Source organism: Mya arenaria, chromosome 3 (assembly GCF_026914265.1).
Source record: "Mya arenaria isolate MELC-2E11 chromosome 3, ASM2691426v1".
In the NCBI taxonomy this organism is placed as follows: domain Eukaryota; kingdom Metazoa; phylum Mollusca; class Bivalvia; order Myida; family Myidae; genus Mya; species Mya arenaria.
Window position 1 is genome coordinate 4,296,545 of NC_069124.1, and position 24,337 is coordinate 4,320,881.

Genomic DNA, 24,337 nt, shown 5'->3' on the forward strand with positions numbered 1-24,337 from the left:
GTGCTCGTGGTCAGGTCTAAAGTAAAACGCGGATATACTGCATTTAAAAAATAAAACAAAATATCAACAAGGCTGGAAAAGTAAGTCCATGTTAATTATACATGATAAGTTACCGTTCTTCAGCCAATTATCAAATTTATTAATATAACGTGTATCTTCTAAATAAGTACCTTCAAGCTGCCACAATCTCTGTTGGCTGTCCACGTATTCCGATACTAAAACCTCGTTGAACCTGTCCATCAAAGCTGCAACTGCGTCCGTTAGACGCTCGCTCCGCCTCAGCACAAGTGTTTGGCTTTCGGTAACATCAAACCCAAACCGCCCATTACCACACATGTTTCTTTCCGCTGTCTCTGCTGACGTATAACCATGTGAACTTGCGAGAACATCTCGAAATAGCCGTGTCTGGTCTGTGTGGTAATTGGCGGCGTAATCATTTGTTAAAATTGACTGATCAATGTCGAGAGCCGATGGACCAGAGTCATTGCTAAAGTCCAGCATCCGTCGCGTTACAGTAGGGGGCAATGTGCTGGACATTTCGAAATTTGGAAGACTGCTTTCACCAAGTGGAACTTGTTCACTCCCCACTGGTCCCTCTGCTCGTCTATGAGGTATTCCATAGCCAGCAGGCGTGCTTGTAAATCGAGGACTTCCGGCTCCAGTCCCAGAGGGAGGACAAGAAAATCGAGACCTTTCTACAGAGCTTGGAAGTATTTGATCTAAAGTTTGTACATTTCTGTGACGATTGGGCATATCTTGCCTTGAGTTTCCTTTCGGGACATAGCAAGCTTTGCGGAATGTCTCCTCTTCACTTGCTTCATAAGTTTCGTTTCCATCTTTGTTAAAGAACATAGTTGTCTGTACGGTGCATTTGTCAATTCTGTCGATGTACGGACAACGAACCTTTGTGTATGTAGTAAAACACAAGGGAATGTGTTCCGTGGTGTCTTCACGAAGAGTCTCGCTATTCTTTTCACCCTCTTCATGTACCGCTGGTGTCACTACATATGATGGTTTGAAACTAGATGGAGGGCGTAAAGACCTGGAATTGACCCCGTTCGCTGGACGGTATTCGTTTGTTTTGCATCTAATTGAGACTTGAGAAGTCGGTACTTGGCCTTGTTCTTGGCCCCCTGCCGCGTAACGCGCTGACCTGACAGGTACTTCTTTAGGAGCTACACTTGCGTTTGCACAGCTTTTTAGCTCGTCACTTTCTACAACTGTTTGGTACTTTACAGTCTGAATACTTGATGTATTGTCATGCAACACAGACCCTTGCATAGAACTGTGATGGTTTGGTATTTGATGTGCAGCTCCGTTTGATACTCCTAACCTGGTCATCTCTCTATTATGTATGTGTGACAAGTCTCTGTTATACCCTTCCTTCCCAATGATTGTTGTGTTTCGCATTAGTTTGGGACTTTCTACATGGACTTTGTTATTGGCCGTATCTTTCAATGAGTTATCATCTAGCTTTTGTATAACTCCAGACGGCTGTGGGTCGTATACATGACGTCTGGACCGCGTTCTCATTTCCGTCCTGGTGGCCCTTTGTCTATCCTCTGTTGGTGAAAACAAGGCGTTTTCGTGAGGTAAGAGCGGTTCATTTATAATGCCTTTCTTAAGAAGTATGTTTGTATTTCCGGGTATTGGTTCAAATATTTTGTTTTCTGAAATATTTTGTGTTTTGTTTCTTATAGTACGAACCAATTCAGCTGTGGTGTCGTTTTTTCTAAAAGTGACTGGAGCAAAAGCAATAGGTTTTAATGGTTTAGTTTGATCAACTTCGGACTTTCGAATCGCGTCGGAAGAGAGTCCTTTCTCTTCATACGTAACATCAAAAGTTACACGTTTTGGTGATTGTGTCCTGCTCTCTGGGGACGTACTTTTGATATATTTTCTACCATCGCTGACTAACTTTTCTTGACGTTCTGTAACAGGACTCTTTGACTTAGCTCTGGGACTTCTAGGCGAAACATATCTGTTGCTGTTTTCTTTTTTACATGACACAAACGATTCATCTCTGTTTCTTTCAATCTTATTGTTGAAGTTAGCCCGTGTGTTTCCACTAAGGTTTTCGTGTGGTATTGTGTGTCGTTTTGCTACCGTTTTCTCAATTTTAAGTCGCACCTTCTCATTATTGAAAGTGACAGTTTCCTGTGTCGCAGGTTTTTTATTTCCGTTGAACTCCACGTATTTTATGCTTTGCTTCATAGTAAAGTTTGGATCTTCGGAGTTTGTGGATTTCAGTAAGCTCATCTGAGATATAAGAATTTGCTTGTACCTTGCCTTTAGAGAGTAACTCATGTTGTCTATGTTGTCTTCCATATTCTTCATAATTTCAGCCATTTTCTCCGTCTCAGGAACATTGTCTACAAAACATTATTTGAACTAAAATGTTAATTTTTTATAATTTCGTATTAACCATGTCATTATAATTGTTTTTCTTTAAGGATAAAGCAATTACCTTGACTAAATTGTATGTTACTTCTGAGCAACACCGTGTATTATTACTGAAGTTAAACGAATGCGTTGTGTGACCTATTGATATATATATATATATATATTTGATACGTATACAGGCGTATAACCGAAACATTGAGATTCAAATTTTAAAAAAAGCAGCATTAAATATGTTTATAGGAGTTTTATATATTATGTATATACATGGAAGACATCAATAGCGTCATTCAGAAAGCTCTTGGGAGAAAAGAAAATAGTTAGACAAAATGTACAACGATATTGCCAAACATTTTAAATTATAATCGTTACAGTGTTTAAAGCCACATTGGAGAGAAGAGAAAATTGAAAACAGATTAACAGTCGTTAAATTAAGTGTAGAATCAATCAAAATCTTAATAAAAATCATCACCAATTGTTGCGATGAACGAGAATGCTTTTTTCTGTACAGGCATCTAACATCCGTGCCCTTTACATGTTTGTTATTGTTTATATATTCACATAATCATGTGGGGCAGCAGTTTCCTGTTGTAGTAACCTGGAAACCATTTTCACAATGACGTCAAATTGGAATACGTCAATACGTCACATGGTACTGTATAGTCGAAAGTATAATTATGTAAAATTAATAAGCAACACCTCGTTGACGTTGATTTAACTTGCTGACTTTAAAAATATATAATAACTAAGTAATATGTGGTCATAAGCAAGATCGTTCGGCCACATCACTTGGTCGATCCATTCTCTTCAAATATAAACAGGAATGTTTTACTGGTGTTTTGAAATATCGTAACGGAAATAAATTGACAGTTTTAGCTGGAAAATACCGAGGTGTTCCGCATGTTGCAAAGCGCTCAAAAAACCTTGATGAATACAAATCAGAAAGTCTGCGAGTGCGAAATTAAAGAAAAAATGCCAAATATAAAGGTGTTCGGTGGTAGTTCTCACACGGATCTGACGCAAAAGATCTGTGACAGACTTGGTTTCGAGCCGGGTAAAGTTATAACAAAGAAATTCAGCAATGGTGAATGCAGGTTAGGATGTGATAATATTTCCTTCACTTGTGATCAGCAGAGAAAATGTTGTTGTTTGGTACAGCATGATATTTTGTAACTTCAATTAGAAAATGAAGCCACAGGACTGACTGTTTCTTCATAATAAAAATTCTGGTCTGGTCAACAACGTCTTTTGGCAATTTCGTTTCAGTTGGAGATTCACTTAGTCACAATATTGAATATCCAAATGTTAAAAAAGTTCCCTAAACACATTATTGTCAATAATGTGTTTAGGGAACTTTTTACACATTTGGATATTTATTTACAGGGCTCTCGCGAGGGTGACTTGGGCGAAGTGGTCCCCAAAAATTCCCAGACTTTGGCCATTTGTATCATCAAAGCGACATTGACTTCGCCAAAAATTTTAGCACATAGTAAAACTGTCGATCAGCGAGTATTTTGCCACTGTCCCATCATTCAAAACATCACAATTAGCTATTCATAAAAGTTAGTTAACTCCTAATCCGATAATTGGGTCGTGTAACCCGATTACTAAAACATCGCCAGTGGGCAAAGCTATTGAAAGTTAACCAATCAGAATGTACATGGAGAAGACCCTGATTAAATGAGAAAGAGTAAGAAAAGGTGACATAATTATGAAAAATATTATCAATCAATAATGAAGTTAAAAAGTAATTGATATATGTATTGAACAAACAAAGCAAAACATTTTAAACATTGTTCTTTTTGAAGCAGACTGTCATAGCCATCTCGGGCCAATGGCAAGGTGGCGCTAAGAAAATCAATAACATGACGTATCAACAAATGTTGATTGGTTTTAGTGAAATGTTCTTGATAAAGAATTGATATGTAATCACATAAAAAAATTTTTTTGCTTTATGTAGCGTTTACTTACAGTATTTTTCTCCTGTTTACGATGTCTAAAAAATCGGTGAGATCGCCATTTTGTCAGAACAATTTTCCGAGTTAATTTCTCAACCTCCCATTATGTATTGGTAAAGTTTTCATCAAGGACAGGGATTTAAATGTCATTTGGTTCTTATATGTCAGCATATTGAAAATTATTTAGCCAGAGATAGGTAAATAACAGCATAGCATGTGACATTCGTATAAATCCTGAACGTACCAAAATATGATTCGTCCCCCTACTGTATTGACAGCTCATTTATAAGGTCATTTTGATTGTTTCAAATCCTTAGCTGTCTTGGTTTTTGTTGCATTGTTGATGCTATTTGGAGATAAACTATGTGACAATGACAAATACACTTTTGCTGAGCCAAAAATGATACATTATTTTATGAACATTTTATATAGTTGTTGCAATCAATTTGAATGTGAATATAAACTAAGGTGGGTGGTATGGCATAGTTTTTGTATCAGGTGTTACGAAAAGTATCACTTCTCCCTAATGTCTCTCCACTTCTCCCTAAATTGACTGAAAGGAGAAGTTACTCCTCCCAAAAATTTCAGCCTAGTGAGAGCCCTGATTTTGTTCCCGAAACGCCACAAGTCGACTGATTCATACCAATGTAAACTATATTTTTCAATTGTAATTTCACAATATTTAACACTGCATATTTAAATAAAAACAAAAGTTTCAAATAAAATATTTAGAGCCAATACCTTTCTCTTATTACACTTAGAGTTTCATGAAACAAAAAATCAGATCGATCTGTCAAAAAACATTGCCACGTTTAAACTACCTTAGCAGGTGCCCGTTATCTTTCGGCTTATACTTAGCGCAGGGATCTGTTATTCTTGTTATTCGCCTTCCCCCACATGCCAGAATTATTAAATAATAAGGTTAATGTCATTCTGATATTTTGATATCTGTAAAACATTATTTGAATTTTAGTGTTGAAATCGGTGAGTCAGTGCGAGGCGAAGATGTTTACATTGTGCAGACAGGCAGCAATGAAGTGAACGACATGCTCATGGAGTTGCTTATCATGATCAATGCCTGCAAGATTGCCTCAGCAATACGGGTCACTGCTGTCATTCCCTGCTTTCCTTACGCCCGACAGGACAAAAAGGACAAGGTGTTACAATCTCTTTTGAGGGTTTCAAGTATTAAAAAGAAAGTTTTTATATAAGAAAGTTGTTTCGAGACAGTCTATCAAAATTAGACTTTAAGTAAACATGCAAACATTCTTTCATGTCTACTCTGGTACCTTTCTTTTTATGCTAGCTCTGTTATGTAAAATAAAGATTTTGAGTAGGCATGAGCCTGTGAACTTGTGCTAGCTTTGACTGCTGGTCAAATCCTTTATTTTTTTCAACAAGCAAATTTACGATGCGGATGAAACGTTATTTAAGTGAACACGAGATTTCTTGCTCTTTCGTTGCATATTTAAAGAGAATTTCTTCCAATGTTTACATCAAAATAATAATTGTTTTGTTCAGAGTCGAGCCCCAATCTCAGCCAAGCTGGTGGCCAACATGCTGTCAACTGCTGGAGCTGACCACATCATTACAATGGATCTCCATGCTTCCCAGATTCAGGTACATGTGACAATACACTTATTACCACATTTAAGGGACGAGACACCAGATTTAAAATATACAAATGCAAGAAAAAAAGAAAATCTGCAAAAACTTACATAAAATTGACATCGTTGTGTACAACACGTTGAATCATACTTACTGATGTAACACATCGCTTACGACACATGCATCTTTCACAGTTTTTGTGCATTTTTCCAGTTTGAAATTTACTGGGGTTGTCGACCATGTATATCCCCGTAAATTCATAAAATAGCTTTAATATATTTATCTTTACTCATAAACAGATCTGATTTAAACTGGGAAACCATTACGCGCTATTTTTAAACAGGGAAACTCAGATGAGACAGCAATATGATTGTTGCATTTATTCTCTTAATCATGTGAAAAGATGTATTATCAACCTCCTACTAGCCTGCATTGACAATTCTAGGCTTTATTTGAAGAAATACTGTATTTTAATTTTTTTACCATGTGGTGTCTAGTCCCTTTAACATTCACAGATTTCCCTGACATAGAAAACCAAGTTTGTGCTTGGGACTTACTGTGTTTACCTAGGATCCACCCCTAAATAATAACTATCTATTGGAACCCCATGGCCATAAAATTACCATAGACCCCCCAATTTGTCAAACATAACTCCTTCATGGAAGATCTTAAGGAAATCCCTGGTATTGTTGTCATACATGTAAATGTAGTAAAATAAGTTTGAGACAAAAGCCCAGGCAGCGATTTTAAATTTGATGACATTTAAGCAAATTGGAATGCAAACTAAATACCCAGTAGTCAAAAAGCCAAGACTCACTTCATGAATCCTAACTGGCAAAAAAAACAACGTCTTAAACTCTTAACCCTAGAACATTTCAGCTACTTCTACTTCTTGCGATAATTAAGAAACAGTTATGATGGTGCGGGCTGGGGAAAACAGGTATATTGATACAGATGAGCAGGGATAAACAGTTATGATTGTGTAGGTGGGCAGGGTATACCATTGACCTATGTGGATAGAGGTAAACAGTTATAATGGTGCAAGAAGGCAAGAGTTAACAGTGAAATGGTGCAGGTAGGGAGTGGTAAACAGTTATGATTGTGTATGTGGGCAGGGTATACCATTGACCTATGTGGATAGAGGTAAACAGTTATAATGGTGCAAGTGGGCAAGAGTTAACAGTGAAATGGTGCAGGTAGAGAGTGGTAAACAGTTATGATGGTGCAGGTGGGCAGGCATAAACAGTTATGAATTATGATGGTGAAGGTGGGCAGGAAAAAAGTTATAGTGCAGGTGGATAGGGATAAACTTGTCAGTGTTTTTGTGTCTGACTTGCACACAAAATGTTCCTCATTCCTCTTGATAAACATAATTAAAAATATGGAATCCGTTTTCAAAGCAATTTTTTAAAATGTTCTTTTTTCTAATATAAGGGCTTCTTTGACATTCCCGTGGATAACCTGTACGCAGAGCCAGCTGTCCTGAAGTGGGTCAAGGATAACATTCCAGAGTGGAGAAACTGCTGCATTGTCTCCCCAGATGCTGGTGGAGCTAAGAGGTTCGCAATCTTTCTTTACATTCTTGCGAGTTGAACTTCAGGACATATAGTTTTGTGGGAAAGTTTACATAAAGTATCCATTTGAATTTTGTATGATTTAGATTTCAAATAACATTTTTTTGTTTAAAACCGGCACTTGATGTCAGAGGATTTGGGAAAAAAATGCTCTCTGTTGATAATCGTGGCATTTATGGCAGATATATGTAGAAATTTTATTAAGGACTAACTTCAACATGATAGTCAAATTTAAAATGTTAAGTCAAATTTAGGATGTAAAATTCACACTATAACTTTTAAATCTATTAAGGTCATATTACTTCAGTTCTAAATGTCAAAAAGCATGTGTTAAAATACACTTTCTTTGTCATTTAATCATAAGTAACAAAATGTAGTAAAAGTATGCATTGCAATATCTTAAAACTCTATTTCAGAGTGACCTCCATCGCAGACAGACTGAATGTGGACTTTGCTCTGATCCATAAGGAGAGGAAGAAGGCCAACGAGGTCTCATCCATGGTTCTTGTTGGAGACGTGAAGGACAAAATTGCCATCTTGGTCGACGACATGGCTGATACCTGTGGAACATCCTGCCATGCTGCTGAAAAGTAGGGATAGTTGCCTTCATTTCTAAATTAATAGAAAAATCATATTTTTTTCAACATTTTTTGTCAATGTGTGTGACTAACTACCAAGAGCAAAATTGTATGAGAAAAAAACTTTTAATGGAGTTAACCAATGCTTAAATTTCAGGTAACATTTGGCTCTTTTTCTGTTGTGTTCTTTGTCTCGCCCTTTGGCATTTCTCTGTCACTATGTGAACCATCTGGGCCAAGAAGTGTAGTCAAAGCGCTATTTGAAAGTACTACATAAGCAAACTGGATCAAAAGAGCATTCTTGTTGAAATAGAATAAGTTAACCAATAGCAAAAGAGCGGAAAAATGTAATCCCCGCCTCCAGAAAGTCCACGTGGTTTTACAGTTAGCTTTAGATGGAGATTTTCTATGCATCAATCAGAAACAAAGTGTCACTAACAGTGAGGCAGCAAACCACCTCTAGCCATGTGGACTAACCTACTGTTACATAGGATGAGGATGTTGTAAATCACTCATTAGGGAACAGCTTGAGCAATGCAGACTTTATGTCAATTTGATACAAATATTTTGTTGCACTTGATCAATTTTTATGCCCCCACAAAGTGGCGGCATATAGGGTTGCCCTTGTCCGTACGTACGTACGTACGTACGTACGTCCCGAAGATTGTTTCCGATCTAATTCTTGAAAACCGTTTGTCCAATCCTCACCAAACTTTAAACACATGTTTGTGACCATAATATCTTGATCAAGTTCGATAGTCATGGAAATCGCTTTAGTCATTTAGGAGTTACGGCCCTTTTTTGCCAAAAATTCCCGAAGATTGTTTCCGATCTAATTCTTGAAAACCGTTTGTCCAATCCTCACCAAACTTTAAACACATGTTTGTGACCATAATATCTTGATCAAGTTCGATAGTCATGGAAATCGCTTTAGTCATATAGGAGTTACGGCCCTTTTTTGCCAAAAATACTTCAAAAATATATGTTTCCAATCTAATTCTTGAAAAGTATGTGTCCAATCCTCACCAAACTTTACATACATGATTGTGACCATAATATCTTGATCAAGTTCGATAGCCATGGAAATCGCTTTTGTCATTTAGGAGTTACGGCCCTTTATTTGCAAAAAAAGACTTGAAAAATACGTCCCGAAGATTGTTTCCGATCTAATTCTTGAAAACTGTTTGTCCAATCCTCACCAAACTTTTAACACATGTTTGTGACCATAATATCTTGATCAAGTTCGATAGCCATGGAAATCGCTTTAATCATTTAGGAGTTAGGGCCCTCAGATTATCCTGAATAATCATTATGGCTTATTTTCTGTGACAAAAAATCGAAGTGGGGGCATCCGTGTCCTATGGACACATTTCTAGTTGCAATTAAAATTGTTGTTTTTTTGCCATCCAAATTCCAAAGTCAAGGGTCTACAAATAATTGTTAAATAATACAGACAATATATGTTCATGTAACATATGGTCTTACTATTCTATACAGACTACTCGAGGCTGGAGCAGTGAAGGTGTTTGCTATCTGCACTCACGGTATCCTCTCCGGCCCCGCAATCTCGAGAATCAACAACTCAATGTTTGAGACCTTTGTCGTCACCAACACCATCCCCCAGGAGGAACGTATGAAGTCAGCTTCAAAAATATGTGTATGTCTCAATTGTGAAAGTATTTCCTTATTAAGTTAAAACTGATTTATTTTACAATTTTTGTGAAACAAGTTATTACATACTTATATAAATCACTCTTGTTGGCCCGATGTTACGCCAGAGTGTGGTCTGGTGTTGTTGGGGAAACTTGAATACACGGGGAGAAACCCACTTGTCCAGCTAGGTGACCACAAACCAAACTCACATGTGGCCGGGAATCGAACCCAGGTCGTCAAGGCGAGAAACAGTGACCACTGAGCTAACTGGAGAACCTTTTTTCTTATTTACTTCGAAGTTGCATTATTTTTATATCCAGCTAACTAGTACATGAATGAAAAGCTTTAAACTGTATAAGACTGTTAAAATAATGTACCGAACACTCGCTTCTAGGCAAAACTACCATGTTAACAGCATCTTAGGCTTGACCACCTTAGTTTCCTTTGAGAATTTCAGTTTCTCAAAATCTGGGGTATTGTTGTGACTTGAAACATAATGTAAAAATTGTATTAAAATTGCTGAAGGCCAAGGCAAAGGCTGCTGGTTTCCACCTGGAAGCCTGAGACAAGGAATGGGGCATTTATGGACTAATGAAAAGAAAGTTATTTTTTTAATATCAATAGATCATCAATGTCACATTTTTATCTTATTACTTCTCAAATAAGTATATTTCCCATTTATTTATTTACAGTGTCTAGATATTTCCATGATCCTTGCCGAGGCTATCAGGCGCACTCACAACGGGGAATCTGTCTCGTACTTGTTCAGCAATGTGCCCTTGTAGTGCCTGTACAGTACTTGGAATGCACCGCAGAATAACTCAAAGGAAGGCAGCAGCAGGGATAAACAACAGACTGTGATGGATTACAATAGCTATCTTCTAACATGTGAATCTATTAGTTCTTCAAAATATTTGTATATTTCTTGGAATCATGTCTACACTCAAGAGTAATTAGTTTTTGTATTCAGTGTAATATCACGATATATATCACTGAGTGAGCACAACCAGCTATATTTCATTAGTGGAGAGTTTACGTGGTGACATTAATTGTGATCTTACACTGAAACAAACATTTTTTCCTCCTGTTATTTGCCTTAATGGGATATAAAATGACATTTAATTGGAAGTTTTTCATAAAGGCACACCAATTATATGCGAACAGACATCATTTCAATAATGATGTATGATTTGTTTTCTACTCCAGTGCGTGCTAATGGTTGATTTGAGTGCAAGAAAGAGCAAAATTTTCAAAACAACCTGAAACATATTTCTATAAACACCCAGAACACATAATATAATAAATTGATGTTCTGACAGTGTTTACTCACCGTATGTGTCATACTTTATTTGTAGAGTTATGCCCTTTGTTTGTTTGGCTGAAGTTGTTTTGCTTTGGTTTTGTGACATCCCTTTTGTTGTGAATTTATATAACTGGTCACTGAATATAAAGGTACTGTTTATCAATCTACTTTCCACATAGAAAAACTGACTGCCACTGTCAGTGATTGATTGTATTCTTTTACATTTCAACATGGAACTTTCTACCTACTGGCGGGCTCAAACATCCACAAAGGATCCATAAATGTACAGTTAGCATTGGTTCAACATCAACCAGCTAAATAAATTGTAACTCCACTTCGTTGCAAAAAGGCATCATGATTGTGCTTTATTAGCTGCTAGAGATTTTGTACAGTTTTATGATCTGAAAGTTGGAATACCACCGATCTGAAAATCGATGATACCCCAGTACAATTTTTTTAATTAACATTCATGTAAGTCTTTGTATACAATAAAACTCTCTAAAGTGCATGTATTACCATTTTTATTTTCATATGTTATAGGGGATAGTGGTAAACTGTTAACTTATTTTTGTTTAAATTATGTTCATTTCAATCAACACAAATCTGTACACGTTTAGTTATTTAAATACATACATTTACCAGTGCTATGTACACTATAGTTATATATACATTTCTTTCTAAATATAATATATCCTGTTAGTATAAGACCCAATGCATGTATGCTAAGTTGTTATTATTTTGCATGTATTACTAAGAGTAAAATGCTTCAAAGTGCTATTATAGAATTGAAGTGCAATGTCATTATTTACCGGATTTGTTTAACGCAAAAAGCATTGTTTAATATACGATTACGCTTCACCGTCATAAAATATTTACATTATTATACACAAAATAAGGTAAACTTCTCAATCATAGAATACTCTAAACAATTAGATTTTTAGTTCCTTTCTGAAATTAATTTCACTTTGATTTGTTTAAGATTTTTAGTTCCTTTCTGAAATTAATTTCACTTTGATTTGTTTAATGTCTAGAGTGAACATAGTAATGATACATCTTCATAACAATTATTCGTACCGATTCGAGCAGATGAATGATTTCATATTGTAATTGGGGCATTGTAAAGTGTACTTAGCAATTACAATGTCTATCTGCCCTGAGTAAATATTGACCAATTTAAGTTTTGATTAAATTGAACCAAACCAACAAATTACCAGTTTAATACAATTGGCTGCTGTGATTAAATATCATCTACATGTGTCTCCTTGTCTCATCATTTGTCTTGTATATTAATAGTTCTACTCAATTTGTCTTGTATATTAAATAATAGTTCTACTCATTTATCAATTCATTTTACCAATTTATGTTTCCTTTTAAAACAGTTTATATAGGGCAGATTTCACAAAAAAGGCAATTATTTGGCCCATTTGCTTTCATTTATTGTTATTGCATGTCAACGTCATATATACAGCAATTGCCTTTCCCAACCCAATAAGAACACCTAATAGAAGTGATTTGTATTAAAATAATGAAAATATTGTGTTAAATAAGGTAAAAAAATGTAAAAATATGCCGATATTTAGGACAAAAAAGACAGAAAATCTTCCTGGTACCAATATACCACTTTTTTGAGGATGCTTTTCAATAACATCTGGTAAGTATTTTATTCTTGTCTGTTGAATAATGTTTGCAAGAAATGTTAATTAAAACAATAATATATCTAAAATGATTGCATTTCGTTCGTAATATACTTAAATTTTCGGTAATTGCGCATGGTGATAACGTTACGGTAATCTGTCCTCGAATTGTTGTGTAACATTAGCAGACATGATCCACTGCTAACTGTTTTTAGCCTAAACACACCTTTATTAAATCACTGAAAACAAAGACTACGTGTCGGATAAACACAGTATTGCATGTAACAAGAAATTGGTCATTCCCGATCATAAAGTTTTTTAGGTCTAAAAATGTGTTAATGTTACTCAAAATCGATTCTGTCCCATTTTAGCATGACGATAGCACCTTTTCTATTCGTGAATAATTTACACCGACTGAGGGTTAACATCCGGGTAGCGATTACTTTTATATTGGACTGGTTCACAGTTGACATTGAAATGATAAAAATAGTGGTGAATACCGTTGATAAAAACTTAATCCAAGTTTGGCTCATTCTGTCCTTCGATGTAACGTTAACATTATGTCACGCTAGCATTAACACGAGCGCTTAATAAAGCAAGAAAATCGTTGAAATTTGATGACTTTCCCAGAGTCAATTATTCGAACATAACAATGTCGTCTGTAAACTATCGTTTGTAAGTATTCATTAATTAGGTACGTAGTTTATATTGAATTCATACCGCTTTTGTGTTTGATATCGTTATTTATTGGACAGAATTAAGAATTTTTGTGATTATCAATTGACCGTGTTTATCAATCATTTATATAGTTTGTTTTATACTGTATCAAGCTCAAACAGTCTGTGGTAGGTCTGTATTTTAATTTGTTGTGAAACATTCTGTCCAACTGCTAATGTGACATACTGCTAATGTTACTCATTCTGTTTTGTGGTAACACTAGCACATACTGCAATTAGCAATTTATAATATATATGTTTAATATCAAAGGTAATGATAATTGCACCATACTAGAGACATTTATATTACCACAACAAAACATTTATGTTTATAGCTTATCTGATCTGATATAAAAAGAAAACCTATGTTTGCAGAAAGCATTTTCTGTCTTGTTGTCCAATTAGGGTTTGTTTCAATAAATTTATTTGAGAAAAACGAAACAATCTTTATTTTTTGTCTGTACAATCTGTTTTATAGATAAATGAACCATTTAGTGCAAGACAAAATACTTCTTTGGATCAAAATATTAAAAAAAACAAGTTTTTACCGGCAATATTGTAACACTAGCACAAATGGTATGGTGATACAAAATTCTTTTTTTTATAAAAATGCATGAATAAATCATTGCAAATGTTCTAAAATATGATAGATAAGATATTGCTGTAAAAGATTATGTTGAAATCACAAATCTGCAATAAATTTTAAAAATCAATATTCGCCGGGAACTTTTTGGTCACCAAAACGTGAAATCTGCCATAGATAAGAACTTTGTCATTGAACTTGTGACACAAACATTTGTCTTTTCAGAACCTTGGCCAGGGTAAATAATTGAAAATAAATAAATGCTTGAAAGTTTATTTAGTCATTTTATTAATGTATTTCATATTTGAGGCATTTACATGCCACTCTGCATATCAAGTTATCAGTTGTTTTTGTCATTAACAGAAAATCCATACAAATTGGTAATTTTTACCAAACTCCTGAAACAATAACTAGTATGGTTTGAGGGTGGACAGAAAATACCACCAAACATTTTTAAAACAAAAAAAGTTTATTTCACTGCTTTGCACTGCATCTAAACACTGTACATAGATATATTGAACAGTCGCTTGATAAATGTTTAGTCCCTACTAAAGCACTTAGTATCTTCAGTAAAACATGGCATTTGAAATGATGGCGTCTGGTACAATCAGTCGAACTTCCTTGTGTCAAACTCATTTTCACTGAAACTGCTCCACTATGATGGGTACTGAAAAAAAACAAGATGTAAAACTGATTTTTTTCGCATTTCTAATTCAATATAAGATCATTTTATTCAATAACATGAACATATTACTACTGAACATTTTAAATTGCAATATGTTATTTCTATAACAAAATTCTAAACATAAATAGTGCTCATATGTAACGAGCGTTACTTGAAGTGACACACACACTCGGATAAGTCAATCTGATGAAATTCCAACTTACAAACTCTGAATACAGCGCATGTTGTCACGAACGCCGCAAATGTTACTTTGACCATGTAGCTTGCAGTTTGCTTCTCCTCCTCATTGTCACTGCTTTTCGGGGGCATTCGTATCATGTTTATAGTTGCCAATTTATTCAGAAACGTGACCTTGTTTTCGCTTGAACAAAGAAAGCGTCTGAGAGACCAAGATTAATATTGCCACATTCGGGGGCGATACTATTTCCCGGTCACCTCGTAAAATCAGGTCTCATCCGGTCTCATAATTCCCGGTTCATAACTTATGGCCCCAGGCAACGGATTGTGTTGCTGATGTTTATAACACGATTTTGACAATCTTATTTGTTTTAATATGTAACAAAATGGTATAAAATATATGAACATTATGTCTTAATTTATGCAATTTGTTATAGGTCTACACTATTTATGCAATTCGTGTTAAAGGTGTAGAGAAAGATGCGATGGCAGTACAAATGATCATGTTTTTTGCATAAAAGATTGAGGACGGCTAGAGTATGAAGTAACTTAGAATTGCACCTTTTAAATTATGTTATGTCAAAGTTGTTTATTGTTCTTCCTTTTTTGTTTACCCCCCCCCCCCCCCCCCTCCAGACATTATATGTTTTTAAGCATTAATGATTACAATTGAAAAATTCCATGTTTGCATATCCGACTCATATCGATACGATACGATATGTTTATTGCGTAAAACATTATACAATGTTCATAGCATGTAAACAAGTAAATCAATGAATGGAGAAAAAGTACAAAAACACATTTTCTGGAGCTAATAGTTGCAATGTTATAACATCCTATTGTAGTAAGTATGCGTGTGCTTAGACATTAAAGCTACTAGATGAATAGTGTTAGTTGAAGTTGCGCCATTCTTAAGTAATCAACACATTATGTCTCCATTTTTCGTTTATAATGTTGTGCCATTCGCTAACATTGAATACATTTGAATACCTTCGTCATTATTACACAACTTTAGCCGAATATATTTTATTTGTCAACTTGAAGTTTGCAATAAAACTCTAGCTGTTTAAGAAATCTGATGCTGATTATTTTATTTATTTTTGAATTTGGTTATATATGTTATCATCGTATTATTTTTAATCAAGCTTATAAGAGTCTTTGCATAACAATCATTTATTCTATAAAATTGTCTTTATAATAAACAACAATATTTTTAGGGTATGAACCGAACAGTAGCCGTGCTTGTGTAATAAAAAACTGGCTAATCCGTTCATCATGCCCTTAACGAGGGACATTCGCTAATCTCTGACACGCGTTGCATAACGCATTTACACCTTTCATGGTATGACATTATTGTGTATTGTCATAAACCTGTTATGAAGAGTTCCTTGACAAAATAAAATGATAATAAATAAACTTCTGAAATATTCGGAAGGCTATTTTGCAAATGAAATATAACTTACAAGATACAAGAATCTTTATTTAAAGTCGTCATGATCGGTGGAACTACGATGCTCCTAATTTATAAAAAGTAACAAATCTCAGCTTATAAAAGTTCCACGACTTCTATAACAACCAAATGTACATGCCTGTGGTGTCTTTGCAACTGCTAATGCTGTGGATTCTTGTTTTAAGAATGGCTATGTAAATACAAATGTCAATTTCGTTGTAAATGAAATGAGGGAACATCTAGTCGGCTGTCTAGAAAAAAAAACCGTTTCATAAAGAAAATGAAAAATCGCGATCCCTATGAATTTCAAATTTAAAACATTCTGTTCATGTGAAATGCCAGAATTCGTCGACAATTTAGTTATTTGCGAAAATAGAACATGCAGGACAAGATTCCACATGAAATGCGTCGGCATAAGAATTAAAATTAGACGATCAGTTGGCAGAAATACATAAGGCAACTGGTCGTGGAAGTGCATCTGCTGCAACAAAATCAATAGTTAAACAAAAGAAAAATAATAAAATTCCTGAAGTACTGAGTTAACTAACAAATTTGATTTACATGTAGTCAAGCATTGTTTCTTTTTGTATTACAATTATCAATAGTATACTTATAACTGAATTTAATATGAAAAAAAACACACACACAATGTGTTTGTTATTCATGACATTAATTTTAGTACATGTGCATAGTTCATGTTTTTATCTTTGTCTAAATTTATTATATGTTATATTGATATAAAATATGAAATAAATGGTGACATAATTATCATCAATATATCTAATGTTTTAATCAACTGTAATCTTTTGTAATCCTATTACCCCCCGCGGTCATTAACACCTTTTTGATCACGCCCGATAGCTACTATAAAATTTGGAAAACAGAGACCGGAGGAGACCGGGACCGGATGAGACCGGGACCGGGAAATAGTATCGCCCCACATTCGGAAATCCTCAGCCATTATCCATCGAAAACAATGGAAAATGGCAAAGGTGATCCGAATGATAGTGTTCCAAAAGACCGAAACGGAAAAAAGAAACGGCACGGTTATCGAATCTATGCCGCATAGGATTTAAATTGCTCACATGAAACATTTGTTTTGGTCATGTTCGAAAAATGTTCTCATTTCATTTAGCAGGTTTTCAACGTTAACAAGGTTGTTAGAATGGGATATCGATATGCGAGCAGGCTCACGAGCTGGTGGCAATCATTGGTTTCCGCCCAATAACTCGAGCTAGCATTGGTGGATCGTGATGAAAGTTGGAGTGTATGCAGCTTATGTGAAGAACTAGCTTGGAATTGCTTTTGAGGGGGTCGTGGTCAAGGTCAATGCCAATTGCTTAACATAGACAAATGGTTTCCGCCTAATAACATAAGTAAGAATTTATTAATTGAAGAAACTTAAAGATGCACTCTTACTCCCAAACTAGATTTACCACAATTAATGATATTGTTTTAATATTCCAAAAAGGATTAATAAATGTCGAAAACAATGATTTTTATGAAGGATAGCAAGTTTAATTTGAAAGAAATGCGCATAAAACACGGTATTTCTTCCTTATGAGACTATAGTAGACCACAGTAAATCTTTTAGCATTCACCAATCAGTTAATATTGTTGTGCTTTGTGCTATTAATTACACGGTTACACTCTTGTTATCAGTAATTAATATTTTTTATAAATGCATTATTAAATGAGCAGTTAAAGGTTTATCAGTCAAAATATAAGTTTGTCATACATGTGATTGTAATGATTTTGAATTAGAGTGTCACTTTAATTGGTGTGTAGGTAGCTTACGTGAAGAGCTAGTTGTGGTTTTTTTTTCTAAGGTGTCGGGGTCACGGCCAATGTCACTGTTTTTTAAAAAAGAAAACTGTTTTCCGCCCAATAACATTTAAATAAGTTAGAATTGATGGCCGGTAGTGATGAAAGTTGGTGTGTTGACAGCTTATGTGAAGAGCTAGAAAGTGATTGAATTTGAGGGAGTCGGGTTCACTATTATTAAAAAAAGAAATATATTTTCCGCCCAATAACTTCTAAATAAGTTAAAATTGATGGATAGTAATGAAAGTTGGTATAAAGGTTACTTACATAAACAGCTAGCATGGGATTTTCTCAAATATTGCTCAACAAACAATGAATTTACATTGAAATTAAATCTTGCATTTTATATAAGTGTTTATAATCAGATTAAACATTCTGCTTTTTTAAAAAAGGTGTTTCATTGGTATTCAGTGAGGTTTAACCATTGTCATATGCAAAAAATAACGGCTGCAATTTTTTTCTTACTCATACAAGAAATTAATTGGCTATTACATGTATCTATATGTCTGTGTGCCACTGCCGGGATCCAAATGAATGTTAGAAAATTATTTAATTGCTGAAAATTTCAAATCTCAGACTGTTTATTATGATTTTCAAATAAACAGCAACATGCGTGGTATAGCACGTATAAAAACATTGAAAGGCAGAGGAACTAATCCATCATTGTAAACTGGGTTATCATACAATATCTTTATGTAATAGTTAGATGAAGTAAATTCTTAATGAACAAGAATGGGCGGAGAGAGCGTAGTGAACGAGCCCATTTTATGCATTAAGAAATTACTTCAGGTAATCTATAACTTAGAATGAAACCTCATTGGCTGATACAATGACAATGCAAAATCTGACAAAGGGAGTATGTATTGGATGAGTGGCAGCAGGTTTATATATCCTGTTATAGTGCGCAAAGGGCAATAACGATAGGAAGCATGTGGATATAATGACTTATGAACTGGCAATGCCTGCGATATAAATATTGGCATTTACATGATGAGAACGTTCCGGACTCGAAACCCTTTTTTAAAATCATTTTGGTAACCCAATATTCGATCGAAAAAATGTTCGTATTGCATTAATTTAAAAGATCAATAATTAATTAAACTTGCATTGTTCTTATCATTTCTATTTGTTTTTGTTATGGAATTTGAAATTTATTCTATTTCTGAAACGCATTTTTGTTAATGTTTACGTTATAGAGCCCAAATTATTCAATTGAAAAAAAACTCACCTACGATCAGTTAACTAGGAACATGATCATTTTTAAATGGAAAAAAAAAATATTTAAAGAAAAAGAAAACATTATCAATGGGATTTAAAACCGTACCTTAAATACAACTCAACCGTTTATTTGACCAATACGCCCGCAGTCGCTTAAAAACTTGAAAATATATTTATCTCTTAAAATCCTATTGATCGATTTGCCCGAGGACACGGCACCAGGGGTCACTGTACAGGACACGAGAGGTCACTGTACAGGACACGGCACCAGAGGTCACTGTACATGACTCGGCACCAGAGGTCATTGTACGGGACACAGCACCAGAGATCACTGTATTGGACACGGCACCAGAGGTGACTGTACAGGACAAGGCACCTGAGGTCACTATACAGAACAAGGCACCATAGATCACTGTACAGGACACGGCACCAGAGGTCACCGTAGGGGAAACGGCACCAGCGGTCACTGTACAGGACACGACACTAGAGGTCAATGTACAGGACACGGCAACAGAGGTCACTGTACGGGACACGACACCAGAGGTCACCGTAGGGGAATCGGCACCAGAGGTCATTGTACAGGACACGACACCAGAGGTCAATGTACAGGACACGGCAACAGAGGTTACTGTACGGGACACGGCAACAGAGGTCACTGTACAGGACACGGCACCAGGGGTCACTGTACATGACACGGCACCAGAGGTCACTGTACGGGACAAGACACCAGAGGTTACTGTATAGGACACTGTACCAGGGGTCACTGTACATGACACGGCACCAGAGGTGACTGTACAGGACACGGCACCAGAGGTCACTGTATAGGACACGAGAGGTCACTGTACAGGACAGGACACGAGAGATCACTACACGGGACACTGCACTAGAGGTCACTTTAAAGGACAAGGCACCAGTGGTTACTGTACGGGACACGGCACCAGAGGTCACTGTATAGGACACGAGAGGTCACTGTACAGGACAGGACACGAGAGATTACTACACGGGACACTGCACCAGAGGTCACTTTAAAGGACACGGCACCAGTGGTTACTGTACGGGACATGGCACAAGTGGTCACTGTACGGGACACGGCACAAGTGGTCACTGTGCATCACACCGCGCCAGAGGTCACTGTACATGACACGGCACCAGAGGTCACTGTACGGGACACGACACCAGAGGTCACTGTACAGGACACTGCACCAGGGGTCACTGTACATGACACGGCACCAGAGGTGACTGTACAGGACACGGCACCAGAGGTCACTGTATAGGACACGAGAGGTCACTGTACAGGACAGGACACGAGAGATCACTACACGGGACACTGCACTAGAGGTCACTTTAAAGGACACGGCACCAGTGGTTACTGTACGGGACACGGCACCAGAGGTCACTGTATAGGACACGAGAGGTCACTGTACAGGACAGGACACGAGAGATCACTACACGGGACACTGCACCAGAGGTCACTTTAAAGGACACGGCACCAGTGGTTACTGTACGGGACACGGCACAAGTGGTCACTGTACGGGACACGGCACAAGTGGTCACTGTCCATGACACCGCGCCAGAGGTCACTGTACATGACACGGCACCAGAGGTCACTGTACGGGACACGACACCAGAGGTCACTGTACAGGACACTGCACCAGGGGTCACTGTACATGACACGGCACCAGAGGTCACTGTACAGGGCATGGCAGCAGAGGTCACTGTTCTGGACACGGCAACAGAGGTCACTGAACAGGACCCGGCACCAGTGGTCATTATACGGGACACGGCCCCAGAGGTCACTGTACAGGACACAGCAGCAGAGGTTACCGCAGGGGAAACGGCATAAGAGGTCACTGTACAGGACACGGCACCAGAGGCCACTGTACGGGACACGACACTAGAGCTGACTGTACAGGACACGGCACCAGAGGTCACTGTACATGGCACGAGAGGTCACTGTACAGGACTTGACACGAGAGATCACTCTACGGGACACGGCACCAGAGATCACTGTTAAGGACACGGCACCAGTGGTCACTGTATAGGACATGGGACCAGAGGTTTAGGTACAGGAACCGAGACCTGAGGTCACCGTACAGGTACACGGCACCAGAGGTCACTATGTAGGACACAGCACCAGAAGTCAACTTACAGGAGACGGGACCAGAGGTCACTGAACGGGGCACGGCAACAGAGGTCACTGTACAGGACACGGCACCAGATGTTACTGTACAGGACACGAGAGGTCACTGTATGGGACACGAGAGGTCACTGTACGGGACACGATACCAGAGATCACTGTACGGAACATGGCACCAGAGGTCACTGTAAAGGACACGGCACCAGTGGTCACTGGAAAGGACATGGGACCAGAGGTCAAGGTACAGGACACAAGACCTGAGGTCACCGTACAGGACACGGCACCAAAGGTCACTGTATAGGACACGGCACCAGAGGTCAACTTACAGGAGACGGAACCAGGGGTCACTGAACGGGGCACGGCAACAGAGGTCACTGTACGGGACATGGCACCAGATGTTACTGTACAGGACACGGCACCAGAGGTCACTGTACGTGACACGGCCCCAGTGGTCACTGTACGGGAAAGTCAACCAGAGGTCACTTTACGGAACACGGCACTAGATGTCACTGTGTAGGACACGGTTCAAGAGGTGACTGTACGGGACACGGCACCAGAGGTGACTGTACGGGACACGGCGCCAGAGGTCACTGTACAGGACACGGGACCAGAGGTCACTGTACGGACACGGCACCTTAGGTCACTGTACGGGGAACGGCATTAGAGGTCACTGTACATGATACCGGACCAGAGGTCACTGTACGGGACACGACACCTGAGGTCACTGTACATAATATGGGACCAGAGGTCACCGCACAGGACACGGCACCTAAGGTCACAAGACAGGACACCAGCCGTCATTGTACAAGACACGGCACCAGAGGTCACAGTACGGGACACGGCACCAGAGGTCACGGTACAGGACACGGCACTAGAGGTCACTGTACAGGACACGGCACCAGACGTCACTGTTCAGGACACGACATTAGAGGTATCTGTAGAGTACACCGTACCAGAGGTCTCTGTACCGGACACGGCACCAGAGGTCACTGTATAGGACACGGCACCTGAAGTCACTGAAAGGGACACGACTAATGAGGTCACTGTGTATGACACGGCACCAGAGGTCACTGAACGAAACACGACACCAGAGGTCACTGTACAGGTCATGGGACCAGAGGTCACAGTACAGGACACGGCACCAGAGGTCATTGTACGGGACACGGCACCAGAGGTCACTGGACTCGGCAACAGACGTCACTGTTCAGGACACGGCACCAGAGGTCACTGTGTAGGACACGGGACCAGTGGTTACAGTACAAGACACGGGACCAGAGGTCACAGGACACGTTATCAGAGGTCACAGGATACGGCAACAGATGTCACTGTAGAGGACACGGGACCAGAGGTCACTGTACAGGACACGGAACCAGAGGTCACAGGACACGGCAACAGATGTCACTGTAGAGGACACGGGACCAGATGTCACAGGACACGGCAACAGAGGTCACTGTACAGGACACGGAACCAGAGGTCACAGGACACGGCAACAGATGTCACTGTACAGATAAAATAAAAAAGATCCATTCTTGTATCAGTCTAAGTTTATTGCAGTATGCCTTATTACTCATACATGCATATCAAACGAACAATAATTTTTCCCGGGTTACCCATGCAATATATTTTAAAATCAACTATACATAATCGAATAGTGTGGAGTCAAAACTTTTCATTTTAATCAAAACAAAGGATTACTTTTCTTTGTTCAGCAGGACACCGGAGATCATATTCTCTCCATCAGAACCCCGAAAGAAAGCCGAGTTAGAATTTGTTTCAATGTGAACACAGCTATTCCGTTTGAGAAAAAAATGGCCGGTACTCCGGCGCATTTCCATGCATCTACATCCGTCATTCGACCATGAAGCTGAGTAGTTCCGTCGGCAACAAAATTGTAGTCAGCATATCCACTGTCAGAACACAGTTGTATTATGAACAAGTATGTGCCACCGACAGTTGTCGAAAATACACCAGCAGTTTGATCGTAACCGCCACCGTAATTAAATTGAACGTCCGGGAAAACCAACGTTTGTCTGCCGGATTTCCTTGGTCCTTCTTGTAAACCTTTCGCCATAAATGCAACATTTGGTACCTGAGTTGAATCTGGAACACACGGTGACGCGAGATGAACATCGACTTTACTGTAACGTTGATAGATTTTACGTCAGTTTATTTTAGTAAATCATGGAAAATAGAAGTTTTGCTAAAGTAAGGATTATGGATACGAAATACATCACATTCGATTTCTACAATTTTGTGTAAAACGAAAACGATTACTTGTAAAAGGACGAACTGATTACCCTTCAATGTGTCAAGCCTTTCGATGGCTGTTGTTGCCTTTCTTGTAACAGCTGTCACGCTTGCCTCGTGTTTAACCTTTAAATCTTCAAACTTAGTTCGTATTACAGCAACCGCTGTTTTGGCATCTTTTATAGTATACTCTACTTGTTCCTTAGCAACTTCCTGATTTTATGTTAATATCTTCCCGCCACTTATGTAACTCCTCAATTTCACTGTTTATGCTCGCTTCCATTTTCTCAAAGGCAAATTCCAGTCTCACCATATCAGTGAGTTAGTCCGTTCTTTGTTGTTTTCTTTCATCGGCAATACGTCATTTTGTTATACGTCTTAAATTGAAGTACATTGTCGTTTGGGCTGCAAAACGTCCCATTGTCTAGTATTGAGGAACTTTTGTCACGTCTTGATGTGAAGAACATTTCTTTCGCTCGTCAATACGTAGTATTGTCACGTGCTGACGCTCCGCTGTATCCTACTCCCAGGCAATACGTACTATTTTCAAGGCTTGACTCGAACCAAACAGTCTTTTGCGCGGCAACATGCA

At 37.9% G+C, this 24,337-nt stretch overlaps 1 protein-coding gene and 1 long non-coding RNA gene across 2 annotated transcripts; one reads left to right on the plus strand and one right to left on the minus strand.

The window, feature by feature from the left end:
• Positions 1-3,304: 3,304 nt before the first annotated feature.
• Positions 3,305-13,855, plus strand: LOC128228097 (ribose-phosphate pyrophosphokinase 1-like). Its single transcript, XM_052939205.1, has 7 exons — positions 3,305-3,494; positions 5,332-5,515; positions 5,880-5,978; positions 7,401-7,525; positions 7,957-8,130; positions 9,616-9,775; positions 10,464-13,855. Exons 1-7 carry the CDS (start codon positions 3,328-3,330, stop codon positions 10,554-10,556), a joined length of 1,002 nt encoding a protein of 333 aa, XP_052795165.1. The 5' UTR covers positions 3,305-3,327; the 3' UTR covers positions 10,557-13,855.
• A 411-nt stretch (positions 13,856-14,266) lies between these two features.
• Positions 14,267-15,422, minus strand: LOC128228098 (uncharacterized). The gene is made up of 2 exons (XR_008259887.1): positions 14,896-15,422; positions 14,267-14,674 (listed from the first exon to the last, which is right to left on the minus strand). It is a non-coding gene; the product is annotated as an uncharacterized LOC128228098 (long non-coding RNA).
• Between the last annotated feature and the right edge of the window lie 8,915 nt (positions 15,423-24,337).